This window comes from Lissotriton helveticus, chromosome 8, assembly GCF_964261635.1.
Source record: "Lissotriton helveticus chromosome 8, aLisHel1.1, whole genome shotgun sequence".
In the NCBI taxonomy this organism is placed as follows: Eukaryota; Metazoa; Chordata; class Amphibia; order Caudata; family Salamandridae; genus Lissotriton; species Lissotriton helveticus.
Window position 1 is genome coordinate 1,290,644,171 of NC_136069.1, and position 16,317 is coordinate 1,290,660,487.

At 46.3% G+C, this 16,317-nt stretch overlaps 1 protein-coding gene across 1 annotated transcript in view; it reads left to right on the forward strand.

The window, feature by feature from the left end:
- Nucleotides 1–16,317, forward strand: part of MYO16 (myosin XVI) — a 2,830,569-nt gene that overhangs the window by 1,698,762 nt on the left and 1,115,490 nt on the right. The window contains exon 22 of the mRNA XM_078658257.1: nucleotides 12,259–12,411. Coding sequence (XP_078514383.1) covers nucleotides 12,259–12,411 — 153 coding nt within the window. The remainder of the gene's footprint in view (nucleotides 1–12,258; nucleotides 12,412–16,317) is intronic.

A 16,317-nucleotide genomic window follows, 5' to 3' on the forward strand; every position in this document is an offset into this window, starting at 1 on the left:
ATAACACATATTTTAGGAAAGGTTGTTTTTAAATCCTGTGTTTGAGAACAGCACTTTTAGAAAGTTGCTGTTCTCTTGTCTGACCCTTCTGTGTGCCTGGGCCTGTTTGTGTATTGACTGTCTGGTTTGTGAGTGACAGGGGCTGGGGAATTCCCCAGCAGGATGGATGAGTCAGCACTAGGCTGAATGACTGCAGTTGCAACTGGAGTGGTGGGAGGAGTTAGCACCTGGGCTGAATAGGGCTGTGCCTACCTTCCACAATGCTGGCTCCACCCCCCTGCTGGGCGGCTGAGGACCCTGCCCCTCACTCTGAAAGGAAAGATGCAGCCAGCAAAACAAAGTACTCAGGATCCACCCAGAACTGGTTCAGACCGGGCACAGGGCCCACATGCACCAAGAGAACAAAGACTTTAGGGGTATAAGTACAGGACCCCTGACAACAGAAAATTAGATCATCCTGGAAATCAAGAAGGAACCTCTGCCAAGGAGAAAGCTGACTCTGAAGAAGGAAGATTGTCCTGCTGTTGCTCTGCTGGACTGACCTGCTGTTGCTTTGCTGCCAAGGAGAGGGGAAGGACTTTGCTGTGTGCTGTGTCCCCTGTCTTGAAGGAATCTCCAAGGGCCTGAGAAGAGCTGGCTCCCTGTTTTGAAGTCCCAGGAACAAAAGGACTTCACCCCCAGCTTCCCTGAACTCTGCTGAGAGAGTTCTGTCCCTCCTAGAGTGCTTGATCCAGTTGTGGGGCCTCTGGAGGTTGGACCTGTGCTGGGAAGCTTGAAACTAAGCTTGAGTGACTTTTGAATCTGAAAAGTGTCGCATCGCTCGCTTGCGGAGCGCATCCCCGACAATGCGAGAAGTTTCCCGCCGCTACGGAGGTCGAGATCGTCGCAGCGCCTGACGCCGCTGCCAGAGACGTTGCATCCTTCGTTTGCGGGACGCACCAGACCGGTGCGGGAGAATCGAACATCGCTGCGAGTATCGTCGCAGAGCCTGTCGTCGCTGGGTGAGAACGCCGCACCGCTTGCTTGCGGACCGCATCACGTCGCTGCGAGTGTCGTCGCAGAATCATCGCATCGAGGAGCTGCGAGAGAAAGGATCGCCGCTGGACCGCGCATCGTCGCCCCGGAGATCGTCGCAGCACCTACAAGATCGTCGCATCGTGCCTTTGCGAGAACAGACTTCCTACGGAACCTACGCACCGGAATCCATACAAGTGGCCTTCCTCCCCATACAGACCGGATTCATCGCAACACGCCCGCTGCTGCAGCGGGGCTGTCGCATCGCCTCCCCAGGGTCTCAGGAGCAACGCATCGCTTGTTTTCCACCGCACCAGCTTCTGCTTTTGGAACTTTGTTGCAACTAAAGGTACTGTGAGTAAACGTGACGCAACTGTGAACTTTTCACGCATCTGTGGTTTATTTTACCGCAACTTGAAGAATTTTAACGCAACCTTAAGAACTCTTTGAAACCATATTCTTGAACTGTGTATGTTGGATTTTTATCGTTTTGGTCTTGTGTAGTTTTAGATTAAATACCTTTATTTTTCTAAACTGTTGTGGAGTCAGTTTGTGGTGTTTTCACTGTGTTACTGTGAGTGTTGGTACAAATACTTTACGCATTGCCTCTGATTAGCCTAGACTGCTCAGGCCAAGCTACCTAGAGGGCGAGCAGGGGTTATCTCAGAGAGTTATCTCCTTGTCCTGACTAGAAGCAAGGGTCCCTATTTGGACAGTGGTACCTACCTCTGCCAACTAGAGACCCCCAGATCTAACAAGTGGCGCATGAGGCTTGTAAATAAGCCCCTTAATTTCAACCAATATGATCCATCTGTTAATTATCCATTGTGCCCAGAAGGAGCCTACCACAGCGATCTTCTTCATGATAGCCTTAAAAGTTATTTCCGGGTTCTTTATTGTTTACTTTGTAGTAGTCTGTTTCGGCCACACCACTGCCTCCTTCAACAATAGTAGTCTTTTATGCTTGTTGGGCAATGGCTTGGTCCTAATGACGGGGAATGTATTAAGGCTCTCTCAAATGTATGTTGAAGAGTGGGCCATGTCAAGGTGGTCTTCAGATGGTCTGGTCCAAATATGGATGAGGCTTCAATGATAGATCCCAAAGTCCTTTTGCTTAGCATGGGTCAACAGCTGATAATGGCATCCCTGTGTGAAGGTAATAGTGATTGATCATCAGAGCTTGTGTCTCTGGGATCCCCTGTTCGGAATATCCCTATTAGTGCATGCAAGAAACCGCAAGAAATTGAAAGGAAACAGGAAGAAATTACAAGCGTAACTGGAATTTAAGATTTCGACTTACATAATTATGCTAGAGAGTCTATGAAGACTGGAGGTCCAAAAGCGATACTCACCGGGATTTCCATGTGAGCTTTAGATCTCGGTGAGCAGCAGAGTTAATCTGCACGTCTGCCAGTCCAACCGGAGTCATCCATCCGCGATAAATCAGAACGCGGCAAGGAAGGTCAGCGACCCTCGGCAGACACTTACAGGAGTGTAACCGACTCCAAGGGTGGCAGGAGTACGAGCACTGAACCTGCGCGGTAGAGGCTGCCTAGCTGCGAGTCGAAGCAGATGTTGACACTGGAGTCAGAGACGCGAACGAACCGAGCCCGCAGCTACAAAGACAGGGGTGCTGCCCTAGCCTCGTGGGGATTGCTTCACGCTCGCGTTGGCACTCTGGTCCCCTTATGTGCTGACACGGGTGAAAAGCCGAGCGGGACCGAGACTATTGGGAGCATTTGTGGGCTGCACCCGTCCGCAAAACAAGACCGGCGAGGCTCCGAGGAAGCTGCTGTTTGGCCCCGCCCCCCTTGGTTCCATGCAGGACAGTACGGAAAGCGCACACTTAAAACAGACAAAATACCCCACCCCTCGTTATCGGAGGGACGACAACAACGAACCGGAGCAGCACAGACACATCACCCTGAATTATTAAGGGAAGGTTCACTAGACTGCCAGCATTCAAATCAAATGGCATCGAACAAGCATTGCTGAAGTAGCAACACAGTGGACGCAATGAGCATACTTTATCGTTTTCTGATGTGCAATGGCACATTAAAATAGATGACCTAGCTGTTTGAGGAGCAAAATGTCTGATCACTCCAACAACGAGGGTGAGAGGCACATCCCCCACCATGGGTCAACCTTGTCGTAGATCGATATCATCCCAGGTGGACCAAACAAGCAACTGAAGTAGGACAAGTGCATAGAAATAAAAACAAGACTACAACCACCAGCCCTCAATCCATGGTAAAAGAAATAGGACTGTATTGCTCCCTAGGAGACTCTGTACAAATGAGGCGGCCATATTGGAAAAGCGCCACCTTAAGGATATAACACGCACCCTATGTCAGCCGAGCTTACTACCCAACTACCACAGGTCAGAAGTCCTACGTAACTATTTTAACCTACTTTTCACCAATAGAACTTATCATCCTTTACTTTATCTCTCTGCTCACTACTACCATACCGCACTATCTCTCGCCCTGCTGATCCTTTTCACTCACTTTACTTTCGTCCTGTAGGCCGGTTAACTCTCTTTTCACCAACAAACCTTACATCCCATTACTCATTAAGCCATTACCACAGCTGGCACCCCCCCCTCATATCCACCCACCTCCTGATACATCACCTACACCCAATTTAGTACCTAGCCACTACCACAGCTGACACCCACACTCATACCCACTCACCTCCTTATACATGCCCCCACCTCCCCAAGCCAGACCCCACACAGTTTAACACGGACTGCCAACAGAAACACACATACAACGCCTCTCCAACTAACTTGTGCTTATTATGGAGCTCACGGGCACGCACATCTACATCATCACTTACCCCCCCAAACTCTCTAAAAATGCAGCCAAACGCTTTAAACACAATCTCATAAAACATCACCCTGAAACACCCATAGCTGATCCCTATTTCTCAATACATAACGGACACACAACCAATGACATCATCTTCCATACGAAACGGAGAGCACAATGGAGAAAAGCATTCCTAACCCTATTTACACTCTCAGCCACCAGGAACATCCCCCATGGCCTAGTGATTTATATCGCCCCCTCCCAACTTTTCCAAGCGACTGCAACTATCACCATCTACAACAATGGAACCATCCTTATGCAATCTACAGATCGTAACCTAAGCCTCTTAGATAACATCTTCCCAATTATCAAAGAGCAAGTGTCTAAACCCCAAACGACCACTCAGGCCACCCCTCCGCCATTACTTACCATTTCCCACGTCCTCTCCTTACCGGCAACAACGACGTGCCAGACCGTCCTTCACCTGCATATGACCTATTTGACACTCCCCAGACTTCCCCCTACGCTAACATACGTCATTCCGTCACACCGAACCCCCAACCCAACACAACTGAAGCTACCCCCGGTAACCACCGAACACCCCTTAACCACTACAAAAGATCCCCCTTTGGTTAACACCATCTCGCCCCTCACTTACATTCACGCCTCCGCAACCTGGCCAAACACCGTCACCCATACTAACCACCCCCTCACGCTAGTCCACCACCCTTACTGCAGCTGTTAGACCAAATTATGACACCCCACTTAGTGGACATAGAGAACACGTGGACCTCCATCATCACCTTGGCCTCTAGCTTACTTCCTAAACCCACATCCCAGCCTTCCACTCCCACAGCCCACCTATTACACACACTCACACCTGCAGCACCCCTACCTTCCTCCCACACAGTTGTCCCAAACCACATTCCAGGCCAGCTCCCAGCGCCTACATCCTCACCCATAACACAGACCCATTCCCCTTCCGTAGGCACCCCCACAGCCCACCCAACACACACACTCCCACCCGCAGCACCCCTCCCATCAACACTCACACATACAACCAACCGTACACCAGGCCAGATATCAATGCATGCGTCCATAGCCACACCCGTAACACAGCTACATACCACACGCCGGCATACACAAAAATCCAAACTAGAAGAGATCATGATCTTTTTAAATCAAATCAAAGAAGAACTCCAAGCACTCAATGGTCAATTTGCTAGACAACCATGGGGAACTAGAGCAATAAGACACCCCGAAACTGGCTGGCCCAGGAACCAACCCACAACTAACACGACTCTCCATTGCCCCATCTGGTCCTCAGTCCCCTCCTACAACAACTCATCCCGACCAATTAGAAGCACCAATCCGCTTTCAGAGAGTGATTTACTCTCCCTGTTGAGCACATATGAACCCACCCACATGAAGACACCCACACCCGCATCATCGTTGATTCCTACTATTCCCCCCAATCCCCATAGGACCATTAAACCTAACTCTAGAGGTGTCACAAACAGCTACCTTAGAAGAATCCCTATCACTCAGGAACCCTCCTCAACCATCAGCATGCCCAAACTAAAATGTATTCTCCTAAACTGCAGATCTGCCGTTAGACATGCAGCGGACATAGCTGATCTCATCCTCACACATGAACCAGACCTGATAATGCTAACTGAAACCTGGCTAAAGGAACCCTCTGCACCAATCATTGACATTTTACTACCACCCAATTACAACATCATCAGACTAGACAGAGACAGAGCAGACAAGTCAGGGGGAGGTATCACCTGCATTCATCGTAACAATATCTCAATAAACAGAGCCATTTCCCCATCATTCCAATCTTGCGAATACATGTGCCTTGACGTCACTAGCAAGGGCAATCCTGTCTGCTCTCTGCACATCATCTATCACCCACCAGGAGAGAACCCCAACTTCACCGAGCACCTCATGGACATGGTATCCTCAAACACTGGGCGACAAAATACCCAAATATTCCTCGGAGACTTCAATCTCCATTGGCATGATCTAAACGATACAGCGGTGAACAGTCTCAAGAATTTCCTAGATGACCTAGACCTAACGCAATTCTGCAACATCCCAACACACGACAAAGGTTCGATCCTGGACTTAATAATCTCTAAAACAGACTCCATTCAGCCAGAATCGATCCAACCTTGCGACTGGTCAGACCATCACATCATCAACTTCTCCATTAATGAAACGGTAAAACTGATCTCAGCTCAATCCATAAGACCAAAGGTGTGGAAAAGAGACCTGAAAAAACTCAACCCCAACACCTTGCCTCCCTCATGTCACAACTTACTGTTGCCCCCCGCAGGAACTGCCAAAGTACATGATCTCACCAACCACTACCTCCCGACCATGACATCAATAATAAACGAGGTAGCACCTCTGCAACTAAAAAGAGTCTCTACGAAAGATTCTAAACCTTGGTACAACGGTATTCTCAACGAGGACAGGCATTCACTCAGAACATCAGAATGTGCCTGAAGGTCGATACCATCCGCCAACCACCTCAAGATTCTCAAAACAAAGAGAAACGCATATTACCGAAAGATCAAGCGCACCAAAGCCAACTTTTTCAGCCTTCAACTTGACCAGGCAAGAAATCGTCCCAAAAACTCTTTGAACTGATCAAAACCCAATCTAAGGAGGCACCTCATCGTCCACGAGGTATAGAATGCCCGCAGCCAAATTGTGAAGAATTCTCCACCTTCTTCACCGTGAAGACTGATACCATCAGGATCGACCTCCTTATGGATCTAACCTTATACGTGAGACTAAATGCAAAAACCCCTCCGACACCCTGAACCACGTCATGTCAAAGCCCATCAAAGTCCAACACAAAAAATAATGCAGACTGGTCATCATTTACCTCCTACTCTGAAGATACCATAGGCAATATACTCAGTGCATTGAACCCCGCTAACAACTTCTCTGACCCGCTTCCGGCAAACGCAGTCAAAGACCTTACTCCACTGCTGCTACCGCTTTGGTCCAAGATCATTAACAGTTCACTTCAACAGGGGTGCATCCCCCGCGGACCTAAACAACTACCGCCCCATCTCCAATATCCCTACCTTAGACAAGTTGCTGGAAAAATGTGTGCATTTACAGCTGACGAAGCATATTGAGCACCTTAACCTTCTCAACAAACACCAATCAGGTTTCCGGGCAGGCCATAGCACGGAATCAGCCATGACACACATTATTGACCATTCGCTGCAAATACTTGATCAAAACAGATCCTGTTTACTCATCCTACTTGACCTCTCCTCGGCCTTCGATACGGTCAAGCATGAGAACCTGCTAGACCTCCTGAAACACAGAATGGGCATATCTGGGACAGTGCTAAGCTGGTTCACTTCATTTCTCCAAAATCGGACACAATAATTCAAAGTCAATAACACTCTGTCCAAGCCCGTCCCAGTATCTTTGGGAGTCCCGCAAGGATCCGCACTATCCCCAACATTGTTTAATCTCTTCTTGGAACCTCTCACCGAAATTCTACAAACCTCTAACGTGCAATATCACATGTATGCAGACGGCACACAACTATACCTCAAGATCCACACCTTAGAGGATATCAAACGACTTAATACAGCGCTTAGGAATACCCAAACCTGGCTGGCAGAAAATCACCTCAAATTGAATGCCCTAAAGACTGAATTCTTACTAATAGCTCCTCCGGCCTAAATCCCCAAAATGCAAGATTGGATCAAACATATTACAGCATTCACCGTTCAACCCACCATCGTGGACTCAGCTAAGTCATTAGGAATAACCTTAGACAGTAACCTCAACATGCAAAAACATATCAGCAGTGCCACAAAGGGAGCAAACTTCCAGATAAACACACTGAGGAAACTGAAACCCTTCCTACCACACAATGACTTCAAGCAAGCAGTACAGGCTCTTGTTATTCCTAGAGTGGAATACGGATGTGTCTCTCTCTGTGGCATACCCAAAGCATCAACTGCCCCACTAAGGGTGTCGATCAACGCCGCAGCAAGACTCATAACTGGGTCTAAATGCAGCTCCCATATCTCCCCGGACCTATAATCCCTGAACTGGCTACCCCTGGAGTCTAGAATTCAACTGAAAATTGACACACAGAGCCATGCATCACAAGACACCAAGCTACCTGGCACAGAAATTGACGATCTCGGGTGGATCCAGATCCTCAAGAAATGCAGAAAAATTACTACTGAAACCACAAAAATTCCATAAGAAAAAAACTTGTAACCGATGCTTCTCTGGGATGGCACCCAGAATATGGAATGCCTTACCCCCAGAAACCAGACTGCACGCGTCCACTACCTCTTTTAAAAAGGAAGTAAAATCCATCCTCATGGCCAAATTCACATGAATAGGGTCTTTTGAAACCCTGTGACGAGATGCATGCTCGCCCTCAACCACAATACATTTGGATGTTACATCTTACTATGCCGCTTTTACAATATGTTTTGTACATAGGTGTGGATGTTATATTTCATGTATAAGTAACTTTTAATGGTTGTATAGCACTCTGATATCCATCAGGATCTTGTTCGCGCTCTATAAAACTTTCAAAATAAATAAGAGGCGGCCCATGGTTGTTATGCTTAGAGACAAGAGTTCTTTTCATGCCACTTTGATTCTTACAGTCTGCTGGTTGTCTTATGCTTCCGGTGCTGGGCGTGTTCTTCACAGTTTTCCTTTTCCTTTCAGCATTGGCCACTGGGAGAAAATATGGCTTCAGGGTGGCCTAGTATTAATAGTGTATCCAGGGACGCTGCCATGTTGTAAAGTAGGCTTCTTGGTGGGTGTTCAGGTCGTAGAGGGCTTCCTTAAAGTGCCAGCTGTTATTTCTAGTAGAAGTGCTAGTTCCTAAGGTGCCATGAGATCCCCACCAGCCCTGCTGTAACCGTCACTTGTACCATCAACCACGCAGCAGCACAGCATGGCAGGGTGCTTTTAGGAATACATGTTCACCCCAAAATGTGCTACCATCTCCCCTCTCAAACCTGCAGTGTTGGACCACTTTGCGCTGGTCACTATTTCTGTGGCACATTCAGGATCAGTGGTACAAAGCCAGGGAGGAGGGGTGTCCAATTCCAATGTTTTAAGGGGCATACATCTAGAGCCCCAGAGTTAAGATTGTGACAGGAGGCACACACTCTCCCTAGTTGACATGTTGGCTGTGTAAGGCAACTTTCCCTGATCTCTGTCCATCAATAGAAGTCCAGATGTGGCAAGTCACAAAAGATCTTTACAGAAACATGGCCTGGCTCTGCCTTCCTTAATTACAGTGGGTTAGAGATGTTGTAGCTCCAATGTAATAAAAAAATTAGAGTGAGAGTTTATACTATAATTCTAGGTTGCCATGCATTATAAAGCACTTTACAACTAATGAAATAAGTATTATCATGTGGAGGAGGTGTGATTTAGACCATGGAACCCGGACACCTAATTTCGAATCTTACCCTCAGCACGTTTGAGTCTTGACAAACACTTTTATATCTCTGTACCATATATTGAATATAGAGCCCATTGCTAGGTCACATAACCTCTAATTGAATAGTACTGCAAGGCAATACTGATTCAGCGTTGCATGTTTTGCACCTGTTTTTCGCTTTGTTTAGACAACAGAATCCTTTACTATTGTTGAATGCTTGCTTTGCTGTCTCATAAGATCACAGAGCAACCCTCAATGATGTCTGCAATATTTGAAGATAATTTGCTCTTCAGCTGTTCTTTACAGCCCCTGTAATTTCAGAGTGGACTGCCACTCTCTGAAAGACCAAACAGCTGCAGCTAACGCTGAAAATTATAAAACTATCCTAATTGACACACTATAGCTCAACTGTAAAAGGCAGGTAACATGGTTACTAATGTACCAAATATGACATGGAGGAGTAAGAGTAGCTGTCCCCTATAATGAGAGCACCACATAATGTGTATGAAAGACTGTCATCACAACCTACAGCTACCTCACCTCAAATGTAACGTATTTATTTCAAAGAATGCATACTTCTATGATGGTGGCAGCTGATGGTCTTTAGCCTCAATGAAGATGTGTATTCTCAGGGAACCTGAGTTGAAGAAAATATCTTTGATATTTATTTTTTAAGAGACAAGAGTTAAACTAGATACATTTATTTGCTAACTCATAATGGATATACTGAATGTGTCTTTCTGACTGGGAGATGTAATGTATTTATATAGTACAAATGCTCCAGATTGAGCATCTCACTACTCTCAGATGGACACATTAGGGCTACTGAGCTGACAAGGGAAAAGGAAATAAGCCTATCTTGTGTTTTTGTTTTTGGTAGGAGTCATTCTCCTTTCTGCATTCTTTAATCATACAGAAGTCAACCCGAGACTTCTGGGCTCATCCAGCACATAGTTGGATCTGGTGATTGAGGGCTGGGAAAGGTGATGATTCTAGTACTTTTCATAGGGTGTGAGATAGGCAAAGAAGCAGAGGATGTAACCGAGAAAGTAATCTGATGCCAGCATCAATTTCCCTTCCTATGTATTTTCAATGTACGTTGACTTATTAGAAGGCACTCTCCAAAGGAAATTAGTCATATTTCTGAGGTAAGAGAAGGAGTGATTAGTTGTGGTAGTTTTTGGGTGATGGAATAATTGCCACAAACCTATGGCATAGTTTGCACCCTGCAAATACTCCTACTCATCCAGCACATCGTTGGATCTGGTGATTGATGGCTGGGAAAGGTGATGATTCTAGTACTTTTCATAGGGTGTGAGATAGGCAAAGAAGCAGAGGATGTAACTGAGATGTAACTGAGAAAATAATCTGATGCCAGCATCAATTTCCCTTCCTATGTATTATCAATGTACATTGACTTATTAGAAGGCACTCTCCAAAGGAAATTAGTCATATTTCTGGAGTAAGAGGAGTGATTAGGTGTGAAAGTTTTTGGGTGATTGAATAATTGCCACCAACCTATGGCATAGTTTGCACCCTGCAAATACTCCTACTAGGGCGTCCCATCCTAATTATCAATCTCATTATCAACTTGTGTCTTGGAAGAAGAGGGAAAAAGCAATACACCAAGAACTGACACTCAGAATTGTATCAGACAACCTTTTGATAGTGATTTGAAGTAATTTGAGTTGCTAATGTACCAACTACTGAAAGAAGTCTGTTGGGTTTTAAAATGACCTAGCCCTTTGCAAGTGGGACACTACCTTTTCTGTGGGTTACTTTCCTACTGATATGTGGGTGTCACAAACATAGTGAGAGAGCAATGGAGTGCCAAACAAGGTCAGGATCCTAATAGTATGATTCTGGATCATTTGTTGTGAGTCTGTAGACTCATGGGCGGACATTTCCATAATCTCAAGATGGATTATTCTCTGAAGATGTGGGACCTTATATACTTTCTGAAATACAGGTGGGGGGCCAGTTTTAATGTTGGCCAGGATGCTGTTTCACCTTGTGGGAGCATTGATGGAGCCTACTTACCTTTAAGCCTTTCTTTTTTGTTGTTAAGATGTCCTGGCTTCTGTGATGGCATTGTTAGCCTGGAATACCTTTATTTCTCGGTTTATTCTAGAGGGGGACTTATTTACGGTTCATTGTAAATGATGCAGCTGTTCATCAAGAAGATGAGAGCTTGAAGGGGCATCCTGTGCAGTTCCGTCAGTGTAGGATAGATATGGCTGACCCTCCTTAAGTCTTTGATGATGTGATGTGGCATTTTAGATGCCTTTCAATGGGATCAGTGTAGAGTAGAAGAGACTGTAGAACAAGGTCTTGCATTGGTCCAGGAGTGGGGTATTAAGGCTTCAGTTGTTGTTTTCAAGTTGGTTTCAAGGAGGAATGGTTCCACAATCCTCAGTAGGGAGAGCTGGTACCATATTGTCTTTGTTGGTTTGACAACGTGTTCTTGAAGGACAGATTTGTGTCTAAGGTGAATCTGTGTGATGTTGAATAAGATGTGAAGCCGCACAATTTCACTGGCTCATTTAAACATTTAAACATCCGTCAGTAAATATCTAAGGCTACAAGCTTCCCACTTGCACCACCATCTTGAATTATTTCAGCTTCTGGTTTGATCGTTCTTGTCATTCAGCACATGGGCTTGACTGATGAGCTTGAAAAAATACTCACCACCAAGAAGAAATACAGATTTCAGATACACATTAAAGGTGATGAAAACCACCTTTTTTCTTTTTTCAGAGACTGTAAAATAATCATGAGGCATGCTTGTGTCTGTTTTACAGTAAAGGTTGTATTTCCTGAATTGGTCATAGTTTTTCTGTGCTGTAGTAAATTATGCTGCAATGTCCACTGCGATAGACAGTGATAAGCTGACATTATGATGACTGCTACAATAAAGATGTTAGACATATTTTTGTGGATTCTTGTTAATCATGTATGTTACTTTTTCAGTTGTGCATCAATATGACCAATGAGAAAATTCACCAGTACATCTATGAAGTGCTTTTTCTACAAGAGCAAGCAGAATGTGCTCAAGAGGGAGTTGCAATGGAAGCCTCATATTCACCCTGCAACCAAACAGCTGTCCTGGATTTTTTCTTTCAGGTAAATTTGAAAGGAACCAGTGATATTATGCATCAGAATATTTTCAATTTGTCACAATAGCCTATTATGTGTATCTGTCATAACAATTTGTGTAAAAAACCCTTTAACCTTTGCTTTAACATGATAAATCTCTTGCAAGATAGACTTCCCCTTAACCGCCAATTGCCCCTCAGAAATTCCTAAATGCGATGCTTTCGAGGTGGCCTCATCATAATTCATAGCTGCCCTGCTTTCCAATGCCATCTCCTTACATTATTCCATTATCATCATCTGCAAGGGTTATGTAAAAATTATAACTTGTTTCCCGTTAATAGCAGTTTCTCCCAGTTCGCTCCAGAGTCCAGCCATCTGGCCGCATGTTGAAGGTGTGCGGTGTGATTAAACGTGTGTGTGTCAGTACAACGTGATCTTTTAGATCGCGGTACTTTACAACACGGTTATTACAACGCAAGTCGTTACAACGACTTGCGTTGGAGGGCGCGGATTGAGGAACCTTATAATTTTATATTCCAACACCAGTCCACGTAACAGTAGGGAAGGTGTTGGAATATAAATTTACAATATACCCTAACCAACAGCGCCATCCAGCGCAAGTCGTAGTAACGACTTGCGTTGTAATGGCAGCGTGGTAAAGGTCGTGCGGTATAAACACCGCGTTGTAAACGATGTTTACCGATTAAACAGGTAGAGGTGTGGAAGGTCCAGTACTCATCTTCAAATCTTTTGGTCAGCATCATCAGGGCCACCCTAATGCATCGGCTCGCCTAAAGGAGTGATATAAGAATGAAATGAAACTGCTTAAACGTGACTGGGAGAGGGCAAGGTGGGTTCTGCAGTATATACAAACATCTTGGTAGCAGTACCATTTTGGCTATTGCCATCCTGCCCATAAAAGAGAGCAGCAATGTGTTTCAAAAGGCCACTGGGGACCTCATTGCCTCTAAGACCCTGTCCACGTTGAGACGTTTTTGTAGTGATCTTTTGTGTGCTACTTGATTCCTTAAATGTCTAAATTGCGTCAATTCCCAGCGCATGCCCAGAACCGGCAGTTGATCCACCCGCGTGCCTACCAGTGAGATGGGAGATAATACCAAGGGCTTATGGCAATTCAGGTGAAGACCCAAGATGTTGCCAAACTCACCTAGCATTTGCAATAGCCATGGCAAAGCAACCCTGGGTGAGGAGAGAGAAAACAGAGCATTGTTCGGTATATAGCGAAATTACATGCTGGACCTCTCCAATATACATACCTCAGTCTCGCATTTCTCCACATGCCCATATGGGCAATGGCTCTATTGCAAGTGCAAACAAAAGCAGAGATAATGGGCCTCCCTGTCCTGTTCCCCAACCGAGCGCCCACCTATGCCCCTGAGCGCCATTTCCCCACCCACACTCTTGCGCTAAGTTCCGCATAGAGGAGCCAGAACCATCCACAGAGCCAAGGGCCAAAACCAATAGCCTGCAGTACCTGGATCAAGTAACCCTAGTCCACGGGGTTGTATGTCAATACAACGCGGTGTTTACACCACAATACCATTACAACGCTGGTTTTACAACGCAAGTCGTTACCACGACTTGCGCTGTAGGGTGCTGGACTTAGGAATAGTTAGATTTACTATTCCAACACCAGCCTACTTACAGTAGGGAAGGTGTTGGAATAGTAAATCTACTATTCCTTAGCCTAGAGCGCCCTCCAGCGCAAGTCGTGGTAACGACTTGCATTGTAAAACCAGCGTTGTAATGGTAGTGCGGTGTAAACACCGCGTCGTAATGGATGTTCCCCGTCCACGGTGTTGAATGTTTTTTTCAGGTCAATTGCCATGAGCCCTAGCACCTCATTCAGTGTTTGTCCCCATGTAGGACATGTGTCAGGCACCTAAGGTTCATGCTGGAACTTCTCCCTGGAATGAAGCCACATTGGTCCTTGTGGACCAAATGCGACACATGAAGTGACAACTGGTTGGCCAGAGAATTGCTGGGCACCTTCACGTCGGAATTTATCATTGAGAGGGGCCTATATGTTGCTGATTTGTCTGCTTCTCTACCTGGTTTAAGGAGCACGCATATCTCACCATCGTGCATAGTCAGGGGCAGGATACCCACCTCTGATTCCTCTAGGAAAACTTCCAGGAGCCCATGCTTGGTAAAATTCCGGTGGGAAGATATCGCAACTGGGCGTCTTACATCGTGGGAGCATACTTTGCCTTTCTAAATTTCTCCAGGCTAACTGTTCATCTGAAACCCCCTATGCCACCCGCCCAAGCCTCGGGATGTCTAAACCCTTCAAAAATAAGGAGTGCGCATATTTGTTTATGGCTGGGTACGCTGTGTATACATGTTGTAGGTGTTTATGGAACATATCTTCAATGCCAGCCCTGGAAGTGATTCTGGTGCTATATGCATATGTTGTGATAGAAGGGGTATGCTTCCTGCGCAGGATCCAGGCAAAAAAGCACCCAGACTTGTCACCCCCCGTGTCACTGCTGGTATTGGTTCAAAGTGTAGTTATCCAGACAGTCCCAGGTAGCTGTGATGTGCCCACATATGCTGTGACTTCCCGAAGTGAGGCTGCACTAGGTGTGTGTGTCATCTGAGCATTTGCAAGCAACAGCTCCTCCATGCTCAGTTAGGCCAGGAGCTGTCTGTGGACCCCACTAGTCAGTCCCCTAAAGGTGCCCCTGAGCAATGGTTTAAGTGCCTCCTATTCCGTAGATCTACTCCTGGTAGAGCCCAAGTTTGACTCAAAGTAACCTATCCGTGAAAGTGGCAGTGCCTCTAACCCTATAGGGTCCTCTGGTATGTCAGAGCGCATCTGCCAAGGCCGGGACGCCAGTGCTGCATCCCCCATCACCACAGTACTATAAAAAGGTGAGTGATCAGATAGGAAGAGTGCCAGATGTGTTATTCTAATGTCGTTTAGCCTGGGGAACCCCTATACCAGTACCCTGTCTAATCTGCTGTATGTACTGTGCGTGGCAGAATGACAGGTGTGTATGCTCTGACCTAGATGTTTTAGGCACTATACATCCACCGCCCCTATGTGGGCCATGACCCTAGTGCACTTTCGTTTTCTTTGGTTTCGTGCCTGTCCTAGCTGGTTCCAGTCTGAACAAGGGTCCAAGATACAGTTGAAGTCACCCATCCATGGCAAGGGCAAGTGAACCTCCTGAGTGATCAGGTCCTGTACTGTGAAAAACAAAGTGAAGTCATCAGTTTTGGGGGGCATACGTCTTGGCTATCCAGAGTGCCATATAAGAGGACATACCTACCCCCCATGTCTGCCTCCATGTATGTGAGAGAGACTGGGACTCCCAGAGCCACCCATATCATCATTCCCCTAGCATCTGTAAAGAAGAAAGAATGATATACCTGTCCCCTCCATTTGTTGGCCACACTCATGGTGCCTGCGTCATACAGGTGGGTCTCCTGTAGGCATGTGATGTTGATTTTGTGGCGCTTAAGGAAGGTAAGTGCCCTGTATCTTTCAATATATGTAGCCAGTCCCCGGACAGTCTAGGTTAGGACTTTATAAGCCCGCCCATCACAAGTAACGTAAACTAAACCCCCCCACCAACAGGCAAATATAGTGCAACCATACACTATTGATGTCTACCCCTTGCATGTGCCAAGACTCACACCGCATCCTTGTCCTCCCAACTGGGATCACCATGCTGGCTACCGCCGCAAATACATGAACTCTGGGAAATGGTATAGGTAACCTTCAAGCTGCACACCTCTCAATCAGTCACCCCCCCTCCCATTCATGCTGCTAAGTTGCCCCCAGTCCCCACCTCCGGGGCAACCAAGGTATCAGGCACAATGTCCAGCACTGGGCTGGAGATGTCCGTATCTGTCCCTTCCGATTGCGCCTGTAGTTTCGCACTCAGTTCAATGGCAGGCAAATTA